The sequence below is a fragment of the Arachis hypogaea genome, chromosome 6 (assembly GCF_003086295.3).
Source record: "Arachis hypogaea cultivar Tifrunner chromosome 6, arahy.Tifrunner.gnm2.J5K5, whole genome shotgun sequence".
NCBI lineage: Eukaryota > Viridiplantae > Streptophyta > Magnoliopsida > Fabales > Fabaceae > Arachis > Arachis hypogaea.
In genome coordinates this window covers 102775629-102798261 of record NC_092041.1, presented here as the reverse complement: position 1 = coordinate 102798261, position 22633 = coordinate 102775629, and the positions used below count along the sequence as shown (strand labels likewise).

Here is a 22633-nt window from a genome sequence, read left to right as displayed (position 1 = left end):
TTCACATGATAAATAAAAAATAATATTTTATAATTATAAAGTTTTCAAGTTTAGTACAACATTATCATTGTCATTATATAATAAACGTATTTAATATGTTATTTTATCTTTATTTAAAGTAAAATATAAATAGAACAGTTTGAAGTCTATAATATTCTTGAGCCATAAGAAAAGAGACCTGAAAAAATAAGAACATATATAACTGTAATAATAGCATGTTAATTTTACACTAAATTGTATATTATAAGACTAATGAAAATTTATCAACAACCTAGTATTTTACTAACCTCATTAGAAAGGTAATTGGCATATGATGTTGTGCTCCATGTTACAATTTTATTTCAAGTCTGAAAGTATAGTTAATAAATTAGTTATATCTACGACAAATATTTGTATAAAAGTGCAAATCATAGCATGATATTGTCCGCTTTGGCACACAAGGCCTCACGGTTTTGCCTTTGACGATAGGGATGATAGCCGAAGCCCCCCACACTCACTCGTCAAAATGCGTCATGCTAAGGAGAGGTATCCACACCCTTAAAGATGATATTTTGTTTTCTAGATAAATAAAAGATTAATCTCATAACTGAATATCACAAGCCAAAGTTCTCCATATAGCCTCCCATATAGATAAATACCCACAATCATAAAATTATTTCATCTTATAATACATTTTTTAAATATATTTTATCTTTTATATTTTTAATATTAACATACCATAATAATATTTTAAATAAAAAAATAAAAAAAATATTTATTCACCAAAAATAATTTTTTTCTCGACAAATTAAAATCCTTCCAGCACAACAAATTTAATATTACAAAAATATTTATTACAAAATAAAATTAAAATAACAATCTAAATAGAGAATACTAAAATAAATAAATTTAAATTTATAGAATAAATCTGGAAATAAATCTAAATAAATACATTTACATTGAAATCAATATTAAAATTTCTAAATTTCGTTTTACTCATTTAATACGTGTAAGTATTTATATTAAAAAAATTAATTATAATTTAAAAAATAACAAAAAAATTATAATAATTATATACATATAGATTTTATATTTTAAAAATTAACAAATTCAAAAAATTTTAAACACAATTTATAAATTATATTTTATTAAAGAAATAGTTATAATTTAAAAATTAATAATTAATTAATTATTTTATTTATAAGATCGATAAAACGACGTAAAGTATTTTTTTAAAAGTATGTTTATTTTTTATATTTTTAATATTAACATATCAATAATAATATTTTAAATAAAAAGATAGAAAAAATATTTATTTAAAAAAATAATGTTTTTAATAAATTAAAATCCTTCAAGTACAAACAAAATTAATATTATAAATTTTTTTAATAAAATAAAATTAAAATAATAATTTAAATACAAAATACTAAAATAAAAAAATTCAAATATATAGACTAACAATGAAGTTAATATTAAAATTTATAGATTTCATTTTACTCATCTATTATGTGTAAGTGTTTATATTTAAAAAATAATAATTGATTATTCATTGTCGATTTCTCTTAGCAAATTCATGAATCGAGTCACAAGAGCCTTCTTAACTGAGATATGTATTTTTTTAAATTTTTTTTTTAAAATTTAATTATGAGAAAATAACTTAAAATTAAAAGTAACAATTTAAACAAATAATAATAATAATTTATGATTTAAAAGAGTAATCTGTAAATAACTTAAAATTTAAAAAATAACAAACTAAGGAAATAACTTAAAATTTAAAAAATAACCACCTAAGAAAAATAACTTAAAATTTAAAAAATAACAACCTAAGCAAAACAACTTAAAGAAATAACTAAGTTTAAAAAATAACAACCTCTTTTAAAGATAACGTTTTGTTTCTATTTTCAAATTAAGCTCTTATTATTTTGTTTTCGAACTTGTTTCTTACTATTACTTGCTTTTTGTTGTTTTGTTATTACTTTTAAATTTTGATTTCATTATTAAACAACCGTCTTAATTTTAAAATAATTTATAAATAACTTTGTTTAAATTAGTTCAATAATATTAAGATTTAAATATCTAACTACCTTGTTAATAAATTCGAAAATTAAATCTTTATTGATATCTAACAATCTAACCAAATAATTTATTTTTTTTTTAAATTAGTTAAATAATATTAAGATTTAAATATCTAACTACCTTGCTAATAAACTTGTTCATACCCTGACCCAATAATAAAGGCCCAGGTCCAAAAGAAAGGCTTAGTCCAGAGGATTGAGCCTTGCTGAGCACCGACCTTCGTGCTAAGAAGTCGGTGTTGACTACGATTTGTCCTAAAGAAGTCGGGCACGAGATTAGCTGGCAGATAAACACTCATTTAAATGAGTAACCGCCCCTAAAATCTCTCTAACCACTTCATCAAGCCATATCTTAACCTCCCTAAGATAATGGGACGGTTAACACCCTAAGAATATGGCACTACTCCAACGGTGGTTATTGGCTCACCACTATAAATACACTGACACCCCTCAGGTATCTCTAAGTCCCATACTCTCTAGACCTGCTCACACCCTTGCTAACTTAGGCATCGGAGTGTCTTTGCAGGTACCACCCCCATCTCTTCGCACAAACAAGTCGGACGGAGCCTCCCGAGTTGCATATCCATTCGGAGTCCTCCCCCTTCACACATTTGGGCCAACCAACGCCATCCAGCCCATCAATCTCCGGTTACCCAACCGTAACATTAGCGCCGTTGCCGGGGACCCGAGAGATCATCCACCAATGGCGGACAGATCCCACGAAGAAGGTCATGTGGAGACCGATTCTGAGCAAGAGAATCTGGAGACAGGCAATAACGATGTGGACTTCACCCTCCACCAGGAAATTGATAATCAGCACAGAGAAGGCACCTCCGGAGTAAAAAACCCGAAGGTAAACTCTTCAGAAGGGCGCGAGTCAGAAAAAGAAGGATCATCCCATGTAACTGAACTCATGGGATTAGTCCACAGCCGCCTGGAACAGTTAGAACAAGAGCGGGAGCGACAAAAGGAAACTGAAAAGAGCCTAAAAGAGGAGATGAAACGACGAAAAGAGTTAGAAAGAAAACTCTTAAAGTTAGAATCCTCCCTCAAAGGTCGCAACTCCCGTGACGAACAAGAAGAGCCGCCCTTAGGTGGGGAGGATCCTTTCAGCGAGGACATAATGAGAGCAAAAGTTCCGAGGAACTTCAAAAGCCCTGATATGGACCTCTACGACGGAACCACGGATCCAAAGCATCACCTGAGCAACTTCAAAAGTCGGATGTACCTAGCCGATGCTTCCGACGCTACGCGATGCAAGGCCTTCCCGACCACTCTATCGAAAGCAGCGATGAAGTGGTTCGATAGCCTCCCTCCGAGGTCGGTTACTAGTTTTGAAGACCTCTCAAGGAAGTTTTTGATGAGGTTCTCAATCCAGAAAGACAAAGTGAAACATGCACCGAGCCTCCTGGGAATAAAACAGGAAGTCGGAGAATCTTTACGAGCCTATATGGAAAGGTTCAACAAAGCATGTTTGGAGATTCAAGACCTGCCCACAGAGGCAGTCATAATGGGGTTAGTCAATGGACTCAGAGAAGGTCCCTTCTCGCACTCCATATATAAAAGACACCCTGTTTTTCTAAGTGATGTACAGGAAAGAGCTGAAAAGTACATCAATATGGAGGAAAACGCCAAATTGAGAGACCTGAGTTGGCGACCTGGGCCCCCTCCCTCAACAAAAGAGAGGGAAAGGGAAACCAAGAAAAAGGAAGAACTCGGTCTCGAGAGGCCAAGAAAATATCACTCTTATACTCCTCTGAAAGTTTCTATAGTGGATGTATACAGAGAGATTTGTAACACTGAAAGACTGCCATCCCCTAGACCCATTAAAAATAAAAAAGGGGGGAGCCGCAGCGATTACTGTGAGTACCATAAAATATATGGTCACTCCACAAACGACTGTTACGATCTTAAAAATGTGATAGAAAAGCTGGCTAGAGAAGGTCGGCTTGATAGATATCTCATAGAAAGGTCGGACGGTCATGGAAAGAGAAAGCGAGACGATATGGATAGAAGAGACCCACCACCGCAGACACCAGAGAGACATATCCATATGATCTCAGGAGGGTTCGCGGGAGGGGGACTTACCAAATCCTCTCGCAAAAGACATCTCAAAAGAGTCTACCAGGTCGGGGAAGAGTCATCCGACCTCCCTACCATTTCATTAACAAAAGAAGATGGGCAAGGAATAATCCCTGGACACGATGATCCAGTAGTAATAACTATGATCCTAGCAAATGCCCATCTCCACAGAACCCTAGTAGACCAAGGAAGCTCGGCGGACATTCTTTTTAAGCCGGCTTTTGACAAGCTAGGGTTAGATGAGAAAGAATTAAGAGCCTACCCCGACACCCTATACGGATTAGGGGACACGCCAATAAAACCACTAGGATTTTTGCCCCTTCACACCACTTTTGGAAAAGGGGAAAAATCAAAGACTCTGAGTATAGACTTCATAGTCATTGATGTGGGGTCAGCATATAATGCTTTAATCGGTAGAGCTACCCTTAATCGACTCGGAGCAGTGGTATCCACTCCCCACCTCTGCATGAAATTCCCGACCTCAGCGGGAATAGCAACGGTAAAGGGAGACCAAAAGTTGGCGAGGAAATGCTACAATGAAAGCCTAAATCTGAGAGGAAGGGGCAGAGAAGTTCACACAATAGAGCTCGGTGGCGCAAGGGCCAGAGAAGAGCTGCGACCACAACCGGGAGGAAAAACCGAGGAGATACAGGTCGGCAAAGAGGAAGGGAAAAATACCCATATAGGATCCAACCTAGGGGAAACCCTAAAACAAGAATTGACCAAGCTCCTAAGAAATAATTCCGACCTCTTCGCCTGGAAGGCCTCTGACATGCCTGGGATAGACCCGGAGCTCATGTCCCACAAGCTCTCGGTTTATCCAGGATCCCGACCTGTACAACAAAGAAGACGCAAGCTCGGTCCAGAACGAGCCCTAATAGTAGAAGAGCAAGTGTAGGCGCTCCTGGAAGCTGGCTTCATCAGAGAAGTCAAGTACCCAACATGGCTAGCCAATGTAGTGCTAGTCAAAAAACAGAATGGCAAATGGAGAATGTGTGTCGACTATACCGATTTAAATAAGGCATGTCCCAAGGACCCTTATCCCCTACCAAGTATTAATACCCTAGTGGACTCCAGCTCGGGGTACCAATACTTGTCATTTATGGACGCCTACTCGGGATATAATCAAATCCCGATGTATGAGCCAGACCAGGAGAAAACATCATTCATCACACCCAGAGCTAATTTCTGCTACGTGGTCATGCCATTCGGATTGAAGAATGCAGGAGCCACATATCAAAGGTTGATGAATAAAGTGTTTTCCCCTCACCTGGGGAGCCTAATGGAAGTATATGTCGACGACATGCTGGTAAAAACCAAGAAGGAAGTCGACCTCTTGTCAGACATCTCACAAGTCTTTGACACCATAAGGCTGCACGGGATGAGACTAAATCCCGCAAAGTGCGCCTTCGTGGTGGAGGCAGGGAAATTTCTAGGATTTATGCTAACACAAAGAGGGATCGAAGCCAATCCCGATAAGTGTAGAGCCATCCTAAAAATGAAAAGTCCGACTTGTGTGAGAGACGTCCAGCAGCTGAATGGCCGACTCGCAGCCCTCTCCAGATTTTTAGCAGGATCGGCACTAAAGTCCCTTCCACTATTCTCTTTATTAAGAAAGGGATGCCAGTTCGAATGGACTCCTGAATGCGAGGAGGCGTTCCAGGAGTTCAAAAAGTTCTTAAGCCAATCTCCTATTCTGACCCGACCAGTATCTGGAAAAGACCTCGTCCTGTACTTATCCGTAGCAGACAAGGCTGTCTCATCAGCCCTGATAAGAGAAGATGAGGTCGGACAACATCCAGTTTATTTCATCAGTAAAGTTCTACAAGGCCCTGAGCTAAGATACCACAAACTAGAGAAGTTTGCCTACTCCTTAGTAATAGCCTCACGAAGGCTACGACCTTACTTTCAGGCTCACACAATAAGAGTCCGTACGAACCAACCCATGAAGCAAATCCTCCAAAAGACGGATGTTGCTGGGAGAATGGTCCAATGGGCAATAGAGCTCTCCGAGTTCGACTTAAGATATGAAACTCGGACGGCGATCAAAGCCCAATGCCTCGCCGACTTCGTTGCAGAATACGCAGGGGATCAGGAGGAAAAACCAACTACATGGGAACTCTATGTAGACAGATCCTCCAACAAAACAGGAAGCGGCGCAGGCATAATATTGGTAGATGAAAGAGGAACCCAGATAGAGGTTTCCCTAAAATTTGAATTTCCAGCTTCAAATAATCAGGCAGAATATGAAGCCTTAATCCCTGGATTAAAGCTGGCAGAAGAAGTCGGTGCTACAAAGGTGACGATATACAGCGACTCACAAGTAGTGACCTCTCAGATAAGCGGAGAGTATCAGGAAAAGGACCCAAATATGAGGAGGTACTTAGAGAAAACTCTGGAGCACCTTGGGCATTTTGCAGAAACCGAGGTTAAACACATAACTCGGGATTTAAACAGTAGAGCAGACGCCCTGTCCAAGTTAGCAAGTACCAAACCAGGAGGGAACAACAGAAGCCTGATCCAAGAAACCCTCCAGGAACCCTCACTAGCAAAAATAGAAGACAAACAAGAAGTACTTGAGGTAGTCGGCTTAAACCTCGGATGGATGAACCCCTTGGTCGAATACATGAAATTCGACATCCTCCCTAAAGAGGAGAAAGAAGCTAAAAAGATCCGAAGGGAAGCACAACACTACACCTTGGTGAGAAATATCCTCTACAGAAGGGGGATATCGACACCATTGTTAAAGTGTGTACCGACCTCAAGAACCGCCGAGGTATTGGAGGAAGTACATAGTGGGATCTACGGAAACCATCTCGGAGCAAGGTCACTAGCCAGGAAAGTAATCCGAGCTGGATTCTACTGGCCGACCTTGCAGAAAGATGCCACAGAATTTGTAAAAAAGTGTCAACCATGTCAGATGCATACAAATTTCCACGTGGCTCCACCAGAAGAGCTCATCAGTATCACTTCTCCATGGCCTTTTGCAAAATGGGGAATGGATTTGTTAGGTCCTTTTCCCTAAGCGCCAGGACAAGTCAAATACCTGATCGTGGGAATAGATTACTTCACAAAGTGGATAGAAGCAGAACCATTGGCCACCATCACCGCTCAATGAAGTCGGAGGTTCCTCTACAAAAATATCATCACAAGATATGGGATACCTTATTCCATTACTACAGATAATGGAACCCAATTCACCGATGCTACCTTCAGAAGCTTAGTAGCCAGTATGAAAATCAAACATCAGTTCACCTCGGTGGAGCACCCACAAGCCAATGGGCAAGCCGAGGCAGCCAACAAAGTCATACTGGCAGGGCTAAAGAAGAGATTGCAAGAAGCAAAAGGAGCTTGAGATGAAGTGCTCCCTCAAGTGCTATGGGCTTACAGGACAACCCCCTAATCCGCCACGGGAGAAACACCCTTCCGACTAGTTTATGGCATAGAAGCCATGATACCAATAGAAGTCAACGAACAAAGCCCAAGGGTAGTTCTTCATGACGAGATCGGAAACATACGGGGGCACAAAGAGGAGCTCGACTTGCTCCCCGAAGTCCGAGAAGATGCCCAGATAAGAAAAGCAGCATTGAAACAAAGGATGACTACAAGGTACAACAAAAAAGTCATTCGAAGAACATTTGCCCCGGATGACTTGGTCTTAATCAGAAACGACATTGGAGTCAACAAATCAAGAGAAGGAAAGCTCGCCGCAAATTGAAGGGACCATACAAAGTCAATGAAGTTTTAGGAAAAGGTTATTATAAAGTAACCGACCTGAACGGCACTGAGTTCCCAAGGTCATGGCATGCTTGTAACATGAAAAGGTACTACAGCTAAAAGCGAACTCTACTCCCTGATGTACTCTTTTCCCAACTTCACGATTTTTTCCCAAAAACAAAGGGTTTTTTCTGGAGGAGGGTTTTTAACGAGGCATCATAGTAGAGACTAAGGGAAAATAGGCTATTAAAAACCCATAGTAGCAAGAAGGTACCTCCCCAATCAATAAAAGATCTTTTTTTACAATATCTCTTATAAACTCCTTTTTATTTTTTCTAAGTCTTCCTACGAAACGCGCCGACTTAAGCTCGACAAAGCGTGAAAATCCCATGAATCGATCTAGACGATCGTCAGGATAAAACGACGAGGTACAAGTCGGTGTAAAGAGGTTATATGAGTTGATCGTAAAAAACTCGGAAACAATCCGACTCATAAGTCGAGTTGAAAATCCGAGTAGAGAAGCTCGGAAACACTTCGACCCAAAAGTCGGGGTGAAGAACCGAGCAGAAGAAAAACGCATCGCAAAAATAACCTAAGTCATAAGAACTCAATAAAACATAGTTGAGCATAAGGAATAACAAAAAGAGATTGAAAAACCCAGGAAAAAGTTTAAAGGCTGTCTAAAAGCCCTTAAACAAAAAGGCTCAGAAAAACAGACAAGCCAATAGGAAAGGTTTTCGGAAAAAGATCAAGGGGACTTTGAAAAATCAAAATCAGAAAAGCATACACGCATAAGGTAACTTAAACCCTTATCCAAAAAAGGGTATTTATTTTGTTAATTTAAAACCCTTATTAAAAAGGGTACTTTCTAAAATATTTTGTTTACGGCCTTAAAAGGCCAAAAGAAATTGTCCAAACATCACCAACAAACAACATATAAAGAGTTTAAAAAAAGGGGGGACTCACAGGCCGAGCCCCCATATAGCCATAAAAAAAAGTTATTTCTGCAGAGGAGTAGACGGATCACCACCACCAGAATCAGGAGGAGCGCCACCAGGACCGGGAAGAGAGGCATCCACAGGAGATGAAGAGGAAGTCGGAGGAACAACTGAAGAACTCGAAGCGTCTTTAGAACGAGGAGGAGACTCAATAATCCTCTGCCCCCGAGTCTTCAATTCTGACTCGGAAACGATTACGGGGGCAGGAGATCCACAATAGCACCATCAATAACAACTTTGTCAGGATGTAAAGGAGAAAGATCCAAGTCGGGAGCAATAACTCTGACTTGCTCCAGGAAGATCCTCCAAGACTCCTCGGCGCCATCAGCGATAGAGTCCTCCAACTCGGCATACGCATTTCGAGAGTTCAGCAAATCCTTTTTCACAGACACAAGATCTTGAAATAAACTCTGATAACTCTCCTGTGCTGTCTTCCTCAAACTTACCTCCATGTTGCATTGGGCCCACAACTTACTCTCCTTCTCCTGAAGGCTATCTCTCTCCGCCCTCAGCTTGGCGACCTCCTCCTTCAACTCCCTCTCATGCTCCTGATAAGAAAGAAGCCTCCCCTCCAGCTCCTCAACCTTCGAGATTAACCCCAAAGAGCTGAGAGGAGTCTTCTCAAAAATATCCAAAAGCTTGCCACAAACACCCGCCGCCCTAAAACTCTCCTCAGCCAGAGTGGTGAGGTGGTTTCGAACAGAAACATCATCCATACTTATATGAGGATAGATGTTCTTTCGGACGAATGCAAGAGCATCCGCCTTAACCCCACCATCAAAAGAAGAGCCAGACTCTAAAGTCTTGCGCTTCTTCTTCTCTGGCTCAGAAAGAAGTCGGGCGGAGGGGAGTGGCCGAGATAAGGCTGAAGAAGAAATCACAATGGGCTGAGAGGGAGTCCCCACGTTTTGAGGAGGAGGAGGAGGAGAGATGATTGCCCTGGCACCACCAGCCCTGGCCCGGGACTTTGCTTTAGCCTCTTGAACTCTTTGGTAAGATTCCTGAGCTTTCTTCCTTGCCATGTCTGCAAAAGAAACAATTAGTAAAAATTACAAGTCGGCAAACCTCAAGTCGGCAGATACAAGTTGGAAATAAGAAATGCATATACTACCTAGTTGCGACCGAACAAAGGTCGGCGATTCCTGGAGGAATTTTCTAGTGTCCAAGTATGGGGCCCTCCCCCACACTTCTCGGAAAAATCCCACAATGGCCGCCTCCACCTCGTCCAGGTCGTCCAGACCGTACTTCTCACAAGGGGAGGCCTCCAACCAATAGAGGGGAAAGCGAGGGGAAGAATTCTCATCCAGGAAAAAGGGGTGGTGACCCTCTACGGCTTGCACTTTGAAAAAATAATTTTTGAAGTCGTGGAAAGATTCGTCAAAAAGGGTGAAAATTCTCCGACCTTGTATGGCTCAGAAAGACACCCATTGCTGCTTGTTATTCAGCCCACTAAAGGGCTTAGTCATGTGGAAAAGATAGAAGAAAATCCTCAAAGAGGTCGGAAAGTCCAAAGCGTGACTAATAAATTGGTAAATTTTTAGAAAACCCCAAGAATTGGGGTGAAGCTGGGTAGGGGCAACTCGACAGTGGTGCAAAACAGACATCTCAAAATCCAGAAAAGGAAGAAAAACACCCAAACGGGTGATCATACATTCATACATAAAGAAAAAATGAGGGGCCGCCTCATTGGCCCTCCCAAAACAAACCCGGTCTTCTGGACCCGGGACTACCAACTCATACTTTGGCTCGTCCTCCTCCGAAGTACAAATCCTGTGGTGAGTACGAAGATGAGTAATAAACTCAGCGTCGACCAAGGGTTCCTCCCCTAGGACCGTGACATCAACCCATTGAGAAAGAACATCTACGGAAGCCATTTCTTTTTTCTTATAAAGGGTGACAAAAACCTACAAAAGAAAAAGAAAAGAAAAATCAAAAACACGGTCTCTAAAGGGAGGAGATACGGAGCCAAAATCTACAAACCAACCTATCTACCTACAAAATAAAAGCATGCAAACACAAAGCATGTCATGAAAGAAGAAAAGCTAACCTTTATCCAAAAGTGAAGGTTGGAAGAAGTAGAAGTCTCCAAACGCAAGAATGCAGCACGAACGAAGAAAGAAGAAATTTGAAAAATTGCAGAAACGAAAAAATGAAAGAGAGGGAAAGTATTTATAAACATGCTAAGGGGCATAATGGTAAAAACGGAGCAGTCATTAATGAGAGTGCACCGTTACCAAAGCCATCAATCCCTAAGTGCATCCCTAACGGACACGACGCTTGAATAGACGTAACTGTCAGAAACAAAAGGTCGCGAAAATCACGTCGGTTTAAAAACCCGCGTCTCCTCCAAGAAAGTCGGCTACGAACCCGAATTAAATACTCGAACCCAAGTCTTAAAGAGATCTTGGGCTCGAGTAGGGGCACTGTTCATACCCTGGCCCAATAATAAAGGCCCAGGTCCAAAAGAAAGGCTTAGTCCAGAGGATTGAGCCTTGCTGAGCACCGACCTTCGTGCTAAGAAGTCGGTGTTGACTACGATTTGTCCTAAAGAAGTCGGGCACGAGATTAGCTGGCAGATAAACACTCATTCAAATGAGTAACCGCCCCTAAAATCTCTCTAACCACTTCATCAAGCCATATCTTAACCTCCCTAAGATAATGGGACGGTTAACACCCTAAGAATATGGCACTACTCCAACGGTGGTTATTGGCTCACCACTATAAATACACTGACACCCCTCAGGTATCTCTAAGTCCCATACTCTCTAGACCTGCTCACACCCTTGCTAACTTAGGCATCGGAGTATCTTTGCAGGTACCACCCCCATCTCTTCGCACAAACAAGTCGGACGGAGCCTCCCGAGTTGCATATCCATTCGGAGTCCTCCCCCTTCACACATTTGGGCCAACCAACGCCATCCAGCCCATCAATCTCCGGTTACCCACCGTAACAAAACTCAAAAACTAAATCCTTATTATTATCTAACAATTTAACCAAATAATCTATTAATTTATAAATAAAATTACAAAAATTTCTAATAACGATATTTAAGAAAATAATCTCGAAACCCAACATATGAACGTCATGTCAGCAAAAAGTCTCCTCATTTGTATTCGCTCTAGAGAAAAGATTGTTTTAAATTTAAAAGTAACAACTTAAGCAAATAATAAATTATAATTTATAAATAATATTTAAAAAATTTTAATGATAACACCTAAACAAATTATTAGTTCAACAATATTAAAAATTAAATACCCAACAATCTAAGAAAGTGTATTTAAAAATTCAAAAGGTAACAACAATTCAAGAAAAGACAATGTTTCTACCAAAACAAACGTATGATTGGCATTATTCTATTAGATAGACTCTAAAAGGGATTCCAAAATATGTGCATCCAAATTCTCAAGTTTCATTCTCAATCTTGATCTTCTTGCAAGTTGAGGTATCTCCTTCCACCTTCGAATCTTCCGACTCCGAGGATAGTCGCTTAGTTGGTGTAATAGCATTTTTCAACCATTCAGATTCACCATTGGCCGTAACTTCATTGAAGAATTCAAACAACAAATTATGTACTTTTACCACGTTAAATTAAAGATTTCTTTCTAACCTTTAATTTTATCTCACTAATATTTTTTTAATAAAATTAAGATCTAATTTTGAGAGAACAAACAAACAAAAAATTTATTTTTTGAACAAATACCTTAGTACCTTCTACTTTCTCCATTTCAATGATTGATGATGCCTTTAAAATTGGAAGCAAACCACCGGTGTAATCAACATTCTAAAATTATAATTAATTATTTATTATTATTTATAAATTAGATACTACTAATGACCAAGGAAGCAAAAAATAAACTGATTTTTAATAGAAAGTACACTTATGATTATACTCACAATTTGAATAGGGTGAGCATCTTTGAATTTATTTATGAGGTCCACATTATCAGTTATCTTAACTTTATAAGAAGATGAAAAATGTGGATTATCAGATATTTGAACTTCAACGATGAAGAGAAAGGTCTTATCAATTAGGTTGAGAAAAAGTGTAGGTGTATCCGATAGATCTCCTTTCTGCAGGGTATTACATAATATATTAATAATAAATAATATAAAAATTACCATTAAAAATATCTTCACTAATGTTTTTAGAAATAAATATTGGTTAGACTTACCAATAGGAATAGATCAAGTATCTCTATACAACTCTTTCCCAAAACTTGTTTTACCTCCTTGTCAAAGACTACAAAACATGCAAGATAAAATAAAATAGAATTGATGAACAAAAATCAAAGAACGATTAGATAGGAATAAACAAATAAATTTAAAATATAAATAATATAAATTTAAAATAAAATAAAAAATATTAGTAGAAAACTCACGTCTTCATCGAGCCAAACCATCTCAATTGAGTATGGCAATGAAAAATTTCTGTAACTTAGTAGTGTTCATAACTGTATCACTCGTATACATACACATAAATTGTCGATAGTAGGATTGATGTCTGCAATTTTGTGAATACCAGCCATTGGAGTAAGTAGATTGATTTTGAATATATGTAAAGAAAGAAATTGATGTACTTTAAATTGTGGTGCTTTACATCTCTCATAACTTATACTTTTATAGTTGACTCATAACTAAAATTTTTTAAATTTGATTGACTTTGATTTAAATTTAAATTAAATCAATCAAATTTAAAATTTAAAAAATAACAACTTAAGTAAAATAACTCAAACAAATAAAATAATTTAAAATTTAAAAAATAACAACCTAAGTAAAACAACTTAAACTTAAAATTTGAAAATAACAACTTAAGCAAATAATAATTTATAATTTATAAATATAAATCTTAAAATTTCTAGTGACGACACGTCAGCAAATAAACTCTCAGACTCAACGTATGAGCGTCACGTCAGCAAATGAGCTCCCCATTTGTATTACTATAAAGATAATCTCCTTTCAATGCAGGTATCATATAATCTATTAATAATAAAAAATATAAAAAATACCATTAAAACTATCATCACTAATGTTTTTAGAAATAAATATTGGCTGAAACTTATCAATAGAAGTGGATCAAGTATCTCTACACAACTCTTTCCCAACACCAAAATATCTTATTTGGTAAGATATTCCCTCTCTTAGCAAATTCACGAATCGAGACACAGAAACTCTCTTAATTGAGGAGCGTGTATTATTTCTCCCTATAATTAATAAAAAAAATTAAAGAACAATTAAATGGGGATAGACAAACAAATTTAAAATATAAATAATATAAATTTAAAATAATATAAAAAAATTAGTAAGAAACTCACGTCTTCATCGAGCCAAACCATCTCAATTGAGTATGACAATTGAGAATTTTCATAACTTGGTAGTGTCCATAACCGTATCACTTGTATATGTACACACAAATTGTCAATTGTAGGATTGGTTTCTACAATTTTGTGAATACCAGCCATTAGAATAAGTAAAGTAATTTTAGATTTTGGATATATATAAAGAAAGCGATCGATGTACTTTGAATTGTGGTGTTATATATGTCTCATAACTTATATTTTTATAGTTGACTCATGACTAAAATTTTTTAAATTTAATTGACTTTAATTTAAATTTGAATTAAACCTGCAGATAAAGTAAAATCATTTAAAATTTAAAAAATAACAACCTCAGTAAAATATTTAAAATTTAAAAAATAACAACCTAAGTGAAACAACCCAAACAAATAATTTTGAATTTGAAAATAACAACCTAAGCAAATAATCATTTATAATTTATAAATATAATTCTAAAAATTTCTAGTGACGACACCTAAGTAAATAAATTTTCAGACTTAACGTATGAGTGTCACGTCAGCATATGAGCTTCCCATTTGTATACTATAAAGATAAAGATAAAGATATTTAGATAATTATTTAAAAAAATTATAATAAAAGTCAAAATAAAATTAAATTTTTGAACTTTTTTTATTCTTTAAAAAAATTAGGTCATTTACAACCAAAATCATAAAAAAAATTCTGTATGCTTATCAGTTTCTAAGACTTAATTTTTTAATTAAATTTGTATAAAAATTTATCAAAATTTGATAACAATTTCGCCTCGCAATTCGCAAAGCACCCGCCATGGATACAATTTCATCCTTACTGGCAGCAAACTTGCACACTATTTTTCCATTGACATTGTTGATAGAGTCACCGTTTAAGATTGAATATTGAATGACCAATTTCATTATCCCGTACAAGCAGGAAAACAACACATCTCTTGCCTTATCATCTCACCTAATAACATGTCATAGTGACCGTTAACATTCTATTTCAAATTTCCGTTAACACTATTAATTGACTGAGGAACTAACTAGATTCATAATTTAAAATTGTGAAAACTATTTGATCATCAAGTGAAAAACCAGAAAATGTTTCCAAAAGAGATCAACAGTTCAACACATAAATAAATTAACTCCAAATTTATAACAAAACGCAATGGCATTGTTGGACCATGTGCTATATAATTAGGCCTTATTACTGTCGCTGCAGGTCTAGAATTAGAAGTTAACAATTTAGTTGTTAAAGTTGAAAATAAAAATTCACTCCTAAATATTATAATGTGAATATTTTGTCATATTTTTATTAGGGTTATGTATACTTCAAAAGAAATACGTAAAACCTACTAATTCATTTGTTACATCAATGTTCAATCATTTTCGATACATTTTTTAGACCTATTTATGTATTATGTATAGCAAAAAGCTTTTTTGCACATAATCACCAAACAGATACATAGGTTGAATTTTCTACTAGCATTTTTTGTATGACACCATCTTTACTGCAAAGTAACATGATGAAAACCACTCATGCATTATCAATATAACAGTGAGTTACGCTCGTTTTTATTTTAATCTGGTTGCACCAAATCATAGACAAAGTCGGCTTCTGAATCTTTTATATCTCATTACAATGCATTGTTCTCCTTTTCATTTCTTATGACTACGCAGCCTACCCAAATAGATCAGGTTACACTTAGCCTGTAGGATCAATCATCTGTACCAAAGTAGCGATCCCCAAACTCGCCCAATCCAGGGATAACCCGAAACTCATCGTTTAAGGCAGCATCAATCTCAGATGTGACAATTTTCAGTGCGGGAAACCGTTTACACACACAATGGATCCCCTCAGGAGCCTGAATTCAAAAGTGTGTACATTGAGTTAGAAATAAAAAACAAATACTTGCGATTATATATGCAGTGAAGGCATCCAAATTTTAACTCACAGAAATGAGATTCAGGAATATAATGTGGGACTCTGGAACTCCTTTCTGAATGAGTAACTCAATTGCTTGGTTGGCGGAGTTACCTACAATGTAAGTTATTGATGTCAACATTTTATCAGCATCGAAACAAAATGAATTAGCAACACAAATCAATGCTAGACGACCAGAATAATAATGAAAATATTTAATGGTCATCACTCCCAAAACAAAAAAAAAGAAAATACAATAGTATTCCATGTTCACAAATATGATGCGAATCAGTAACAACCATTGTGCTACACCGTTAGAGTGAACAACTTGAAGTAAATAGCTACTTCTTTCCCTTCCTAGGCTAACACTTCCTACATATATGAAATAGGATTTCTCACACATGAATTAAAGAATACAATAGAAGGGCAAGCATGAATTGCTCGCATAAAAAGTTTCAGTAAATATATCCCACTGTAACATGAAAACAGTAATATAGATATATTAGAACACTAAATAGTTAAAGAGACGAAAACATAGGAAATTTTCAAGAGCATATAAAGAAATCACCTGTAGCAAGGACAGGATCGAGAAGCAAGACATGCCGTTCTGAAATATCCTTGGGAAGCTTCTCATATATAAGCTGCTCAAAAAAGCAAAGGATTCTACCATTAAACACAACATCCATCCTATAGATGAGGTCTCTCCTATAAGTCACTTCTGTTCTGAAAGTTTTATATACCTGTTGTCCATCGTCTCCATCCCGATGAATCAGAATTTTCCCTATTTTAATGCCCTTACAACATGCACGAAGTGCATTCTCCATGCTCTCACCACTGTTATACAAAAATGACAAATATCCAGCTTGAGGCAAATGGCCTAGACAGAATATCATGGTGAATAATTCTAATTTAGAATAAGGACTGAACGATAAGTTGATAACTATATGGTAAACGCAAACTTAGACTACTAGTCTAACCAAAAAAGAGAAGTAATGTTAAAGCTTCAATCAATGCATTTATAGTAGCACTATCCTAATTAGACTGGACCTGCCCAAAACCAATACCTGGCTCAAAGCTCACCTTCGAACAATTGAAACACCACATAGTTTCTTGCAGAAATCAACACCAGTGTAGACAGATCCTGTTTGAAACATGATTTCAGTGAATCAGTATAACCAACACAAGCCAAAGTTCATGTAGTAAGCATATATGAAACAGTTCCCAAAACACAACTCTTGGTCCAAACCAAGAACAGTGGTTGTGATAAACATAAAAACTTCCAAGAGTTGGACTAGGGCAGAAAATTACCTGTTGGAGTGACGACTTGCTTTTCGGTGAATGGGAGATGACCAAGACCATGCTCAACAACCTATGATAAGAAAACGAAGTTATCTTTGATATACCAGCACACTAAGGAAATAAAAACCCACAATAAGAGAGCAATAGCGCATACAGTACCAGACGAATAAGCCGATCAGAATAAAATACGAAATCATGCTTTGATATGTCTTTGTCACGAATCAATGTATGCATCCCCCTTATCTGAGACGAGCACAATCAATAAACAACCAAATAAAAAAAGGAACAAATAAAATTATACCAGCTTGTAGCCTATAAACAGAAATGATAACTGCAAAAATTATCCAGGTCTGTAAAATGCTTCATTGAGGAAAGTTATCTGGTCTGTTTCTATCAGAAACATGACTATGCCACATGATCATCCAGAATTTTGAATTCTAAAAATGAAAATTAAAAAAGGAGGGGGGGATAAAAATATCACAGAAGATGTTTATATATACCTGGAATGTTGATTGAATAACATAAACATTTGGATATATTTTGCACAGATCATGTTGACCAAGCTTTGTGCGGATATGTTGCACGATCAAATCAATGGCAACATGATTATCACCTCCCCGAGGAATGATCACATCAGCATACTTCTTTGACGGTAGAACAAAATCATCAAAGGCAGGCTTAACAAACTTTGCGTACTGCAAAATCAGCATTGTAGGCAGTAAGATATAAATCTTAGAAGTGATTGTTCACATTTCATTTGAAAAAGGATATCCTAACATCCATAGGCTTGTCCAACTAATCTCAATAAATTCTCACAGCATTACAGCTAATACAACCATATCATTTCACTAATTCCTTTAGCCTATTTCACATTAATACATGCATATCCCATTAATTCTATACCTTACTCAGCTTCACCTCTTAGATCAAACTACTCTTCATACATATCAACTGACATAGTCTAGCATATAACTTATCAATCCAAATCTCATGCTTCAAACTCATTAAAAAATATATATAAGAATTCATACTCATTATTAGCCTAGGTGCAATTAAACTGTGGTTACTGAGAATATTGTTGGCAATACCTGTTCAAGAACAGAGTTTATGTCCCTCCCTCGCTCCACTGTGTCACGTCTAATCCTACGAGCTAGTCTCACATCAGCATCTGCAAACAAACAATTGACAGTTAAAGATCAAACTAGAGTTAATAAGGAACAAGGGATAGCTTTCATAGAGTGTAAGAATAACAGATTTTGTATAATGCATAGTGATATTCAAACCTAAGCTGGCAGCCAATCTAATAGGGAAAGTTTCCATTTCAATTTATTTTTTTTAAAAGCACTTGCATAAATACGATTCAAAACAAGAGGACGTTAGAAATAGAGATGGAAAATTTTCCCAATAAATTCCCAGTATTTTATAAAAATACATGACATGCGATGGGGCATATCAAACAAACCTGTGTCAACAAAGATCTTCATGTTCATTAAATCCCGGACATCCTGATCATGGAATACAAGAATTCCCTCCAATATAATGACATCAGAAGCATTGACCTGAGCAGAAATTAGAGATGGCAAATCAAAAACCATAAAAAAATACAAAATTTATTGCCACAGCAATGTCTGATACATTTGAATGCTCATAAAATATAAAATATGGTAAATACTTCAACAGGTGCAAAATGTACTTATATTTTGTAGGACCTCATGAACTAAGTTCATCTACTGATGTATGCATGAAGCAAGACTATCAAGGAAACAACAGAAATGTTTTTACATTGACCATCAGTGTTTTCCATTACAGAAAATTTTAGGGTTCATGTTGGAGCTTTTTCAGAAATGGTTTGGACTAAATTCAGATATAATTATTACAAGATTTTCAAGGTTTTGGAAAGAGAAAGGAGGAAAACTTTCGCCATGTTTACACTCTTATGGTCAATCGTTGTTTTCAACCCAAGGTTTTGAAAGAAAAGCCATCCAAGTCATTGACAATGCAGAGGATTAGAAAGGTCCTTTGCTTTATTAAATCTAACTTTGTTTGTCTTTGCTTCAAATTATGTAAGAATGCTGATCACTTTTCTTGTAGCGTTATGCTCAAAGGTTTGATGTAGTTTTCTGGAATGTAACTACGCTGCTTTAATGACAAATAATATACAGACAAGCAGGTCTTGTGGTATAGGATTACGTGCTCGGCTTTTACTTGGTGCAAGATTTTGTAGAGGTTTCTCACTCGAATATAATGAGCCTAAGAAATTGGGAAGATTTGTTCTTTTCATGATTTCGTTTGTTGGTTCTTGTTTTCAGTTTAACAAGGACCTCTTATCTTCCATTCTCTTTGTATATTCTCCACTTAATCCTGTATAAAATTTCTTCTATGTAAAAACAAATGGAGTTTGGACCACACGTAAGACATACAAAATATTTCAATGGAGATTTTGCATGTGCAAAATACACTATTTATTATATTTGGTGGGAATTGAACAAATTTTTTTTTTTCCCACTAAAATGCATCATATGAAAGATTTTAATTAGACAGCAACACAAATGTTTCTGAATTGAACAACAGTCATTTGCATGGAAAAGGCTTTTGGTGTGCACAGTGGAACTTGAGTTTGTACTGAGTTAAAACCCAGTAAGTTTTAAGGTTTCAAGGTTTTGGAAAGAGTAAAAAGGAAAACTTCTGCCATGTGTTCCATTCTTTTGACCTCTTATTGGTGTCAGCACAATGATTTTGGAAGAAAGCTCCATAGATTAATATAAGTAAGAGGAATGGAAGACTTCCTCTGCTTCATTACATCTCTCCTTGTTTTTCTTTTCTCCCTAATAACATGATGACCTCCATTTTTCCAGGGTGAGGGTATATAGGCCAAACTTAAAACAAGATTTTACTTATGGATCTGGTATACCATTAACTTTTATGCAGATATCAACCTAAAAAACCAATGGACCTACATGATTGTTCTCTCTTCTAATTATAGTTCATATAACTTAATTCTGCTTTGCACTCCTCCATCTAATTATATTTCTTCTTTCAATCATAAAATATATGCATTAACCACATTAGTAAATCCTGGATAAGACTATTTTATTGTATCTAGAAGACTAAAGTAACTGAAGGGCATACTGGGTATAACTCGCAACATCAATGACTGAAACAAATCAGAACAGGCGGAAAACAAATGAATAATGCAAATCCAAAGGCAGCTCGAAATGTCCAATAACCAAATTCAATTATCATGCTATTAATTCAAGGTTGCATTGCATCTTCACTTGCACAAAAAATGGCTAATGTCATGCTTAAAGCACCACCTGCTAAGACCACTTGTAAACCTTATCCATCAACTACATATATAAATATTCTTGAACATTCTGGGAAATGATACCTGCCGAAAACTATCTGAACACCGTTGGTGCTTCTTAAAGTCATAAATTGGCACCTGCACACTCTGGCCAGCAATAAGCTTTCTCATGCACTCTAATAGCTGTTCGGTGTCGAAGGCATCTACAAGGAAATAAAGATCCAACATATGGCAATGGAAATAAGATAAAAACAAAAAAAGGCAATAAAACAACTTTTCTTTTCTTCCTTTTTTTTTTGGTGTGCAAAACAATAGAATCATTTAAGGAATATGTTGGAACTCACTATCAGAAAAAGGATATTTTGGAATTATTTAAAACTGAAAATGATTTTAATTGAATTGGATTTCAAAAACCACCTCCCATCTTTGAAACTCATAACCAAAACATATCATCAAATTGATTTATGAATCAATTTCTTCTTTCCTTTTATTTTTGGATAAAAAGTTCCGCTTTCCATGTTAGGAAGTTGTAACACATTAAATATGAATTAAGTTGATTTTATAGTTGTAATTTGCACTACCAGCTTTTACCTGAAAGAAAATCGGTTATAAAGGTTAACTACTGAACACAGGTCAATTTCAACAAACAAAGCTAGAATCAAATCAAGCACACATATAATCAAATGTAACCAAATTTGAGTAGATTCTATTGTTACAAAATCAATCCAAGAAGGGAAAAAATCAAAATGTTTCTTTAAACTTGATTTGCATTCTATGAAGTTGCAAGCTAAGATGCCATGCTTGTATAAATAAATACATAAAATAATTTTTCAAAAAAATACCTGGATGATCAAAATTGTACTCGTGAACTCTTTCCAACTCTTCAGGTCTCAAACCACGGTAAAATGAATCCTACAAACACAAACACAACCAAATACACCTAATGCAACAATTTTAAACTTCTTATTATTATTATTATTATTATTATTATTATTATTATTATTATTATTATTATTATTATTATTATTATTATTATTATTATTTAAAAAAATCGGAACCTGATTGACAAGAACAACGCGGTGATCATGAAGCTGCTGAATGATCATGTCACAGACAGTGGTCTTCCCAGAAGCAGTACCTCCAGAAACACCTGCGCACGCATGTTTAGCTTTGTTTCAGTTGCATTCAATAATTAACTTAAACAATTAAAAGATATAAAGTATAGGGAAAAATGGAAGTAAGAAAGGAGGAGTGACCAATAACGAAGGGCTGGTTGAGAGAATCGGGGGATAGGGCGGAGGAAAGATCGGGTGCGGAGGAGAAGCGGTGGGCGGGGGAGGAGGTAGAGGAGGAGGGCGGAGAGGAGAGGAGGCCGTCGAGGCGGAGACCGGAGAAGTGTGGCCCCGAGGCTGCCTCCATGACATAGTCGATCGACGTGGTTTCCTCCGGCATCTCTCGCTCGCTCTGTCAATGTTATGTTATGTTATGTTGAGAGTTGAGATGCTGCTTCTTGTGTTTTGATATTTGTGGAGAAGGCAGTGGTGGTGGAGTGAAGTTGAATTTGGTCAAGGTTGGTGTTTGTATTGTGCCAATTAATTAAGTGAGCTACTCGAATATACCTCGTGTTATGATGCCCCTGTGTCTTTTTTTTTTAATTATATTTCCTTTTATTCAAAATAATGACTAAATTATAAGAAAAATTTAATTTTAATACATTTAATTACGTAATGTCATTTCAATAAAAATAATTATTTTTTATATTAATTATGTGAATAATTATTCAAAAAAATAAATATATTTATGTTAGTGTAGTAAGAATTAAATTTATTAAAAAATACATTTACTAAAAAAAATAGCAATTAATTTGAGATTTGGATTGGTTTAATTACTCTGTTGGTCCCTATAATTTTATCAAATTTTAATTAGGTCCTTATATTTTTTTCTTT

General features: G+C 36.2%; 1 protein-coding gene across 2 annotated transcripts; it reads right to left on the bottom strand.

The window, feature by feature from the left end:
• Nucleotides 1-15684: 15684 nt before the first annotated feature.
• On the bottom strand, nt 15685-22325 carry LOC112697203 (uridine/cytidine kinase UKL1, chloroplastic). Of its 2 annotated transcripts, XM_025750284.2 has the most exons (14): nt 21944-22325; nt 21746-21837; nt 21530-21599; nt 20772-20890; nt 18846-18942; nt 18472-18551; nt 17884-18078; nt 17543-17626; nt 17393-17453; nt 17165-17225; nt 16825-16918; nt 16653-16725; nt 16116-16198; nt 15685-16025 (listed from the first exon to the last, which is right to left on the bottom strand). In XM_025750284.2, the coding sequence occupies exons 1-14, from the start codon at nt 22137-22139 to the stop codon at nt 15879-15881; spliced, it is 1452 nt and encodes a 483-aa protein (XP_025606069.1). In that variant the 5' UTR covers nt 22140-22325; the 3' UTR covers nt 15685-15878. The 2 variants fall into 2 exon arrangements, with proteins under 2 accessions (XP_025606069.1, XP_025606068.1); XM_025750283.3 differs by having other exon boundaries at nt 16653-16918; nt 21944-22280.
• Between the last annotated feature and the right edge of the window lie 308 nt (nt 22326-22633).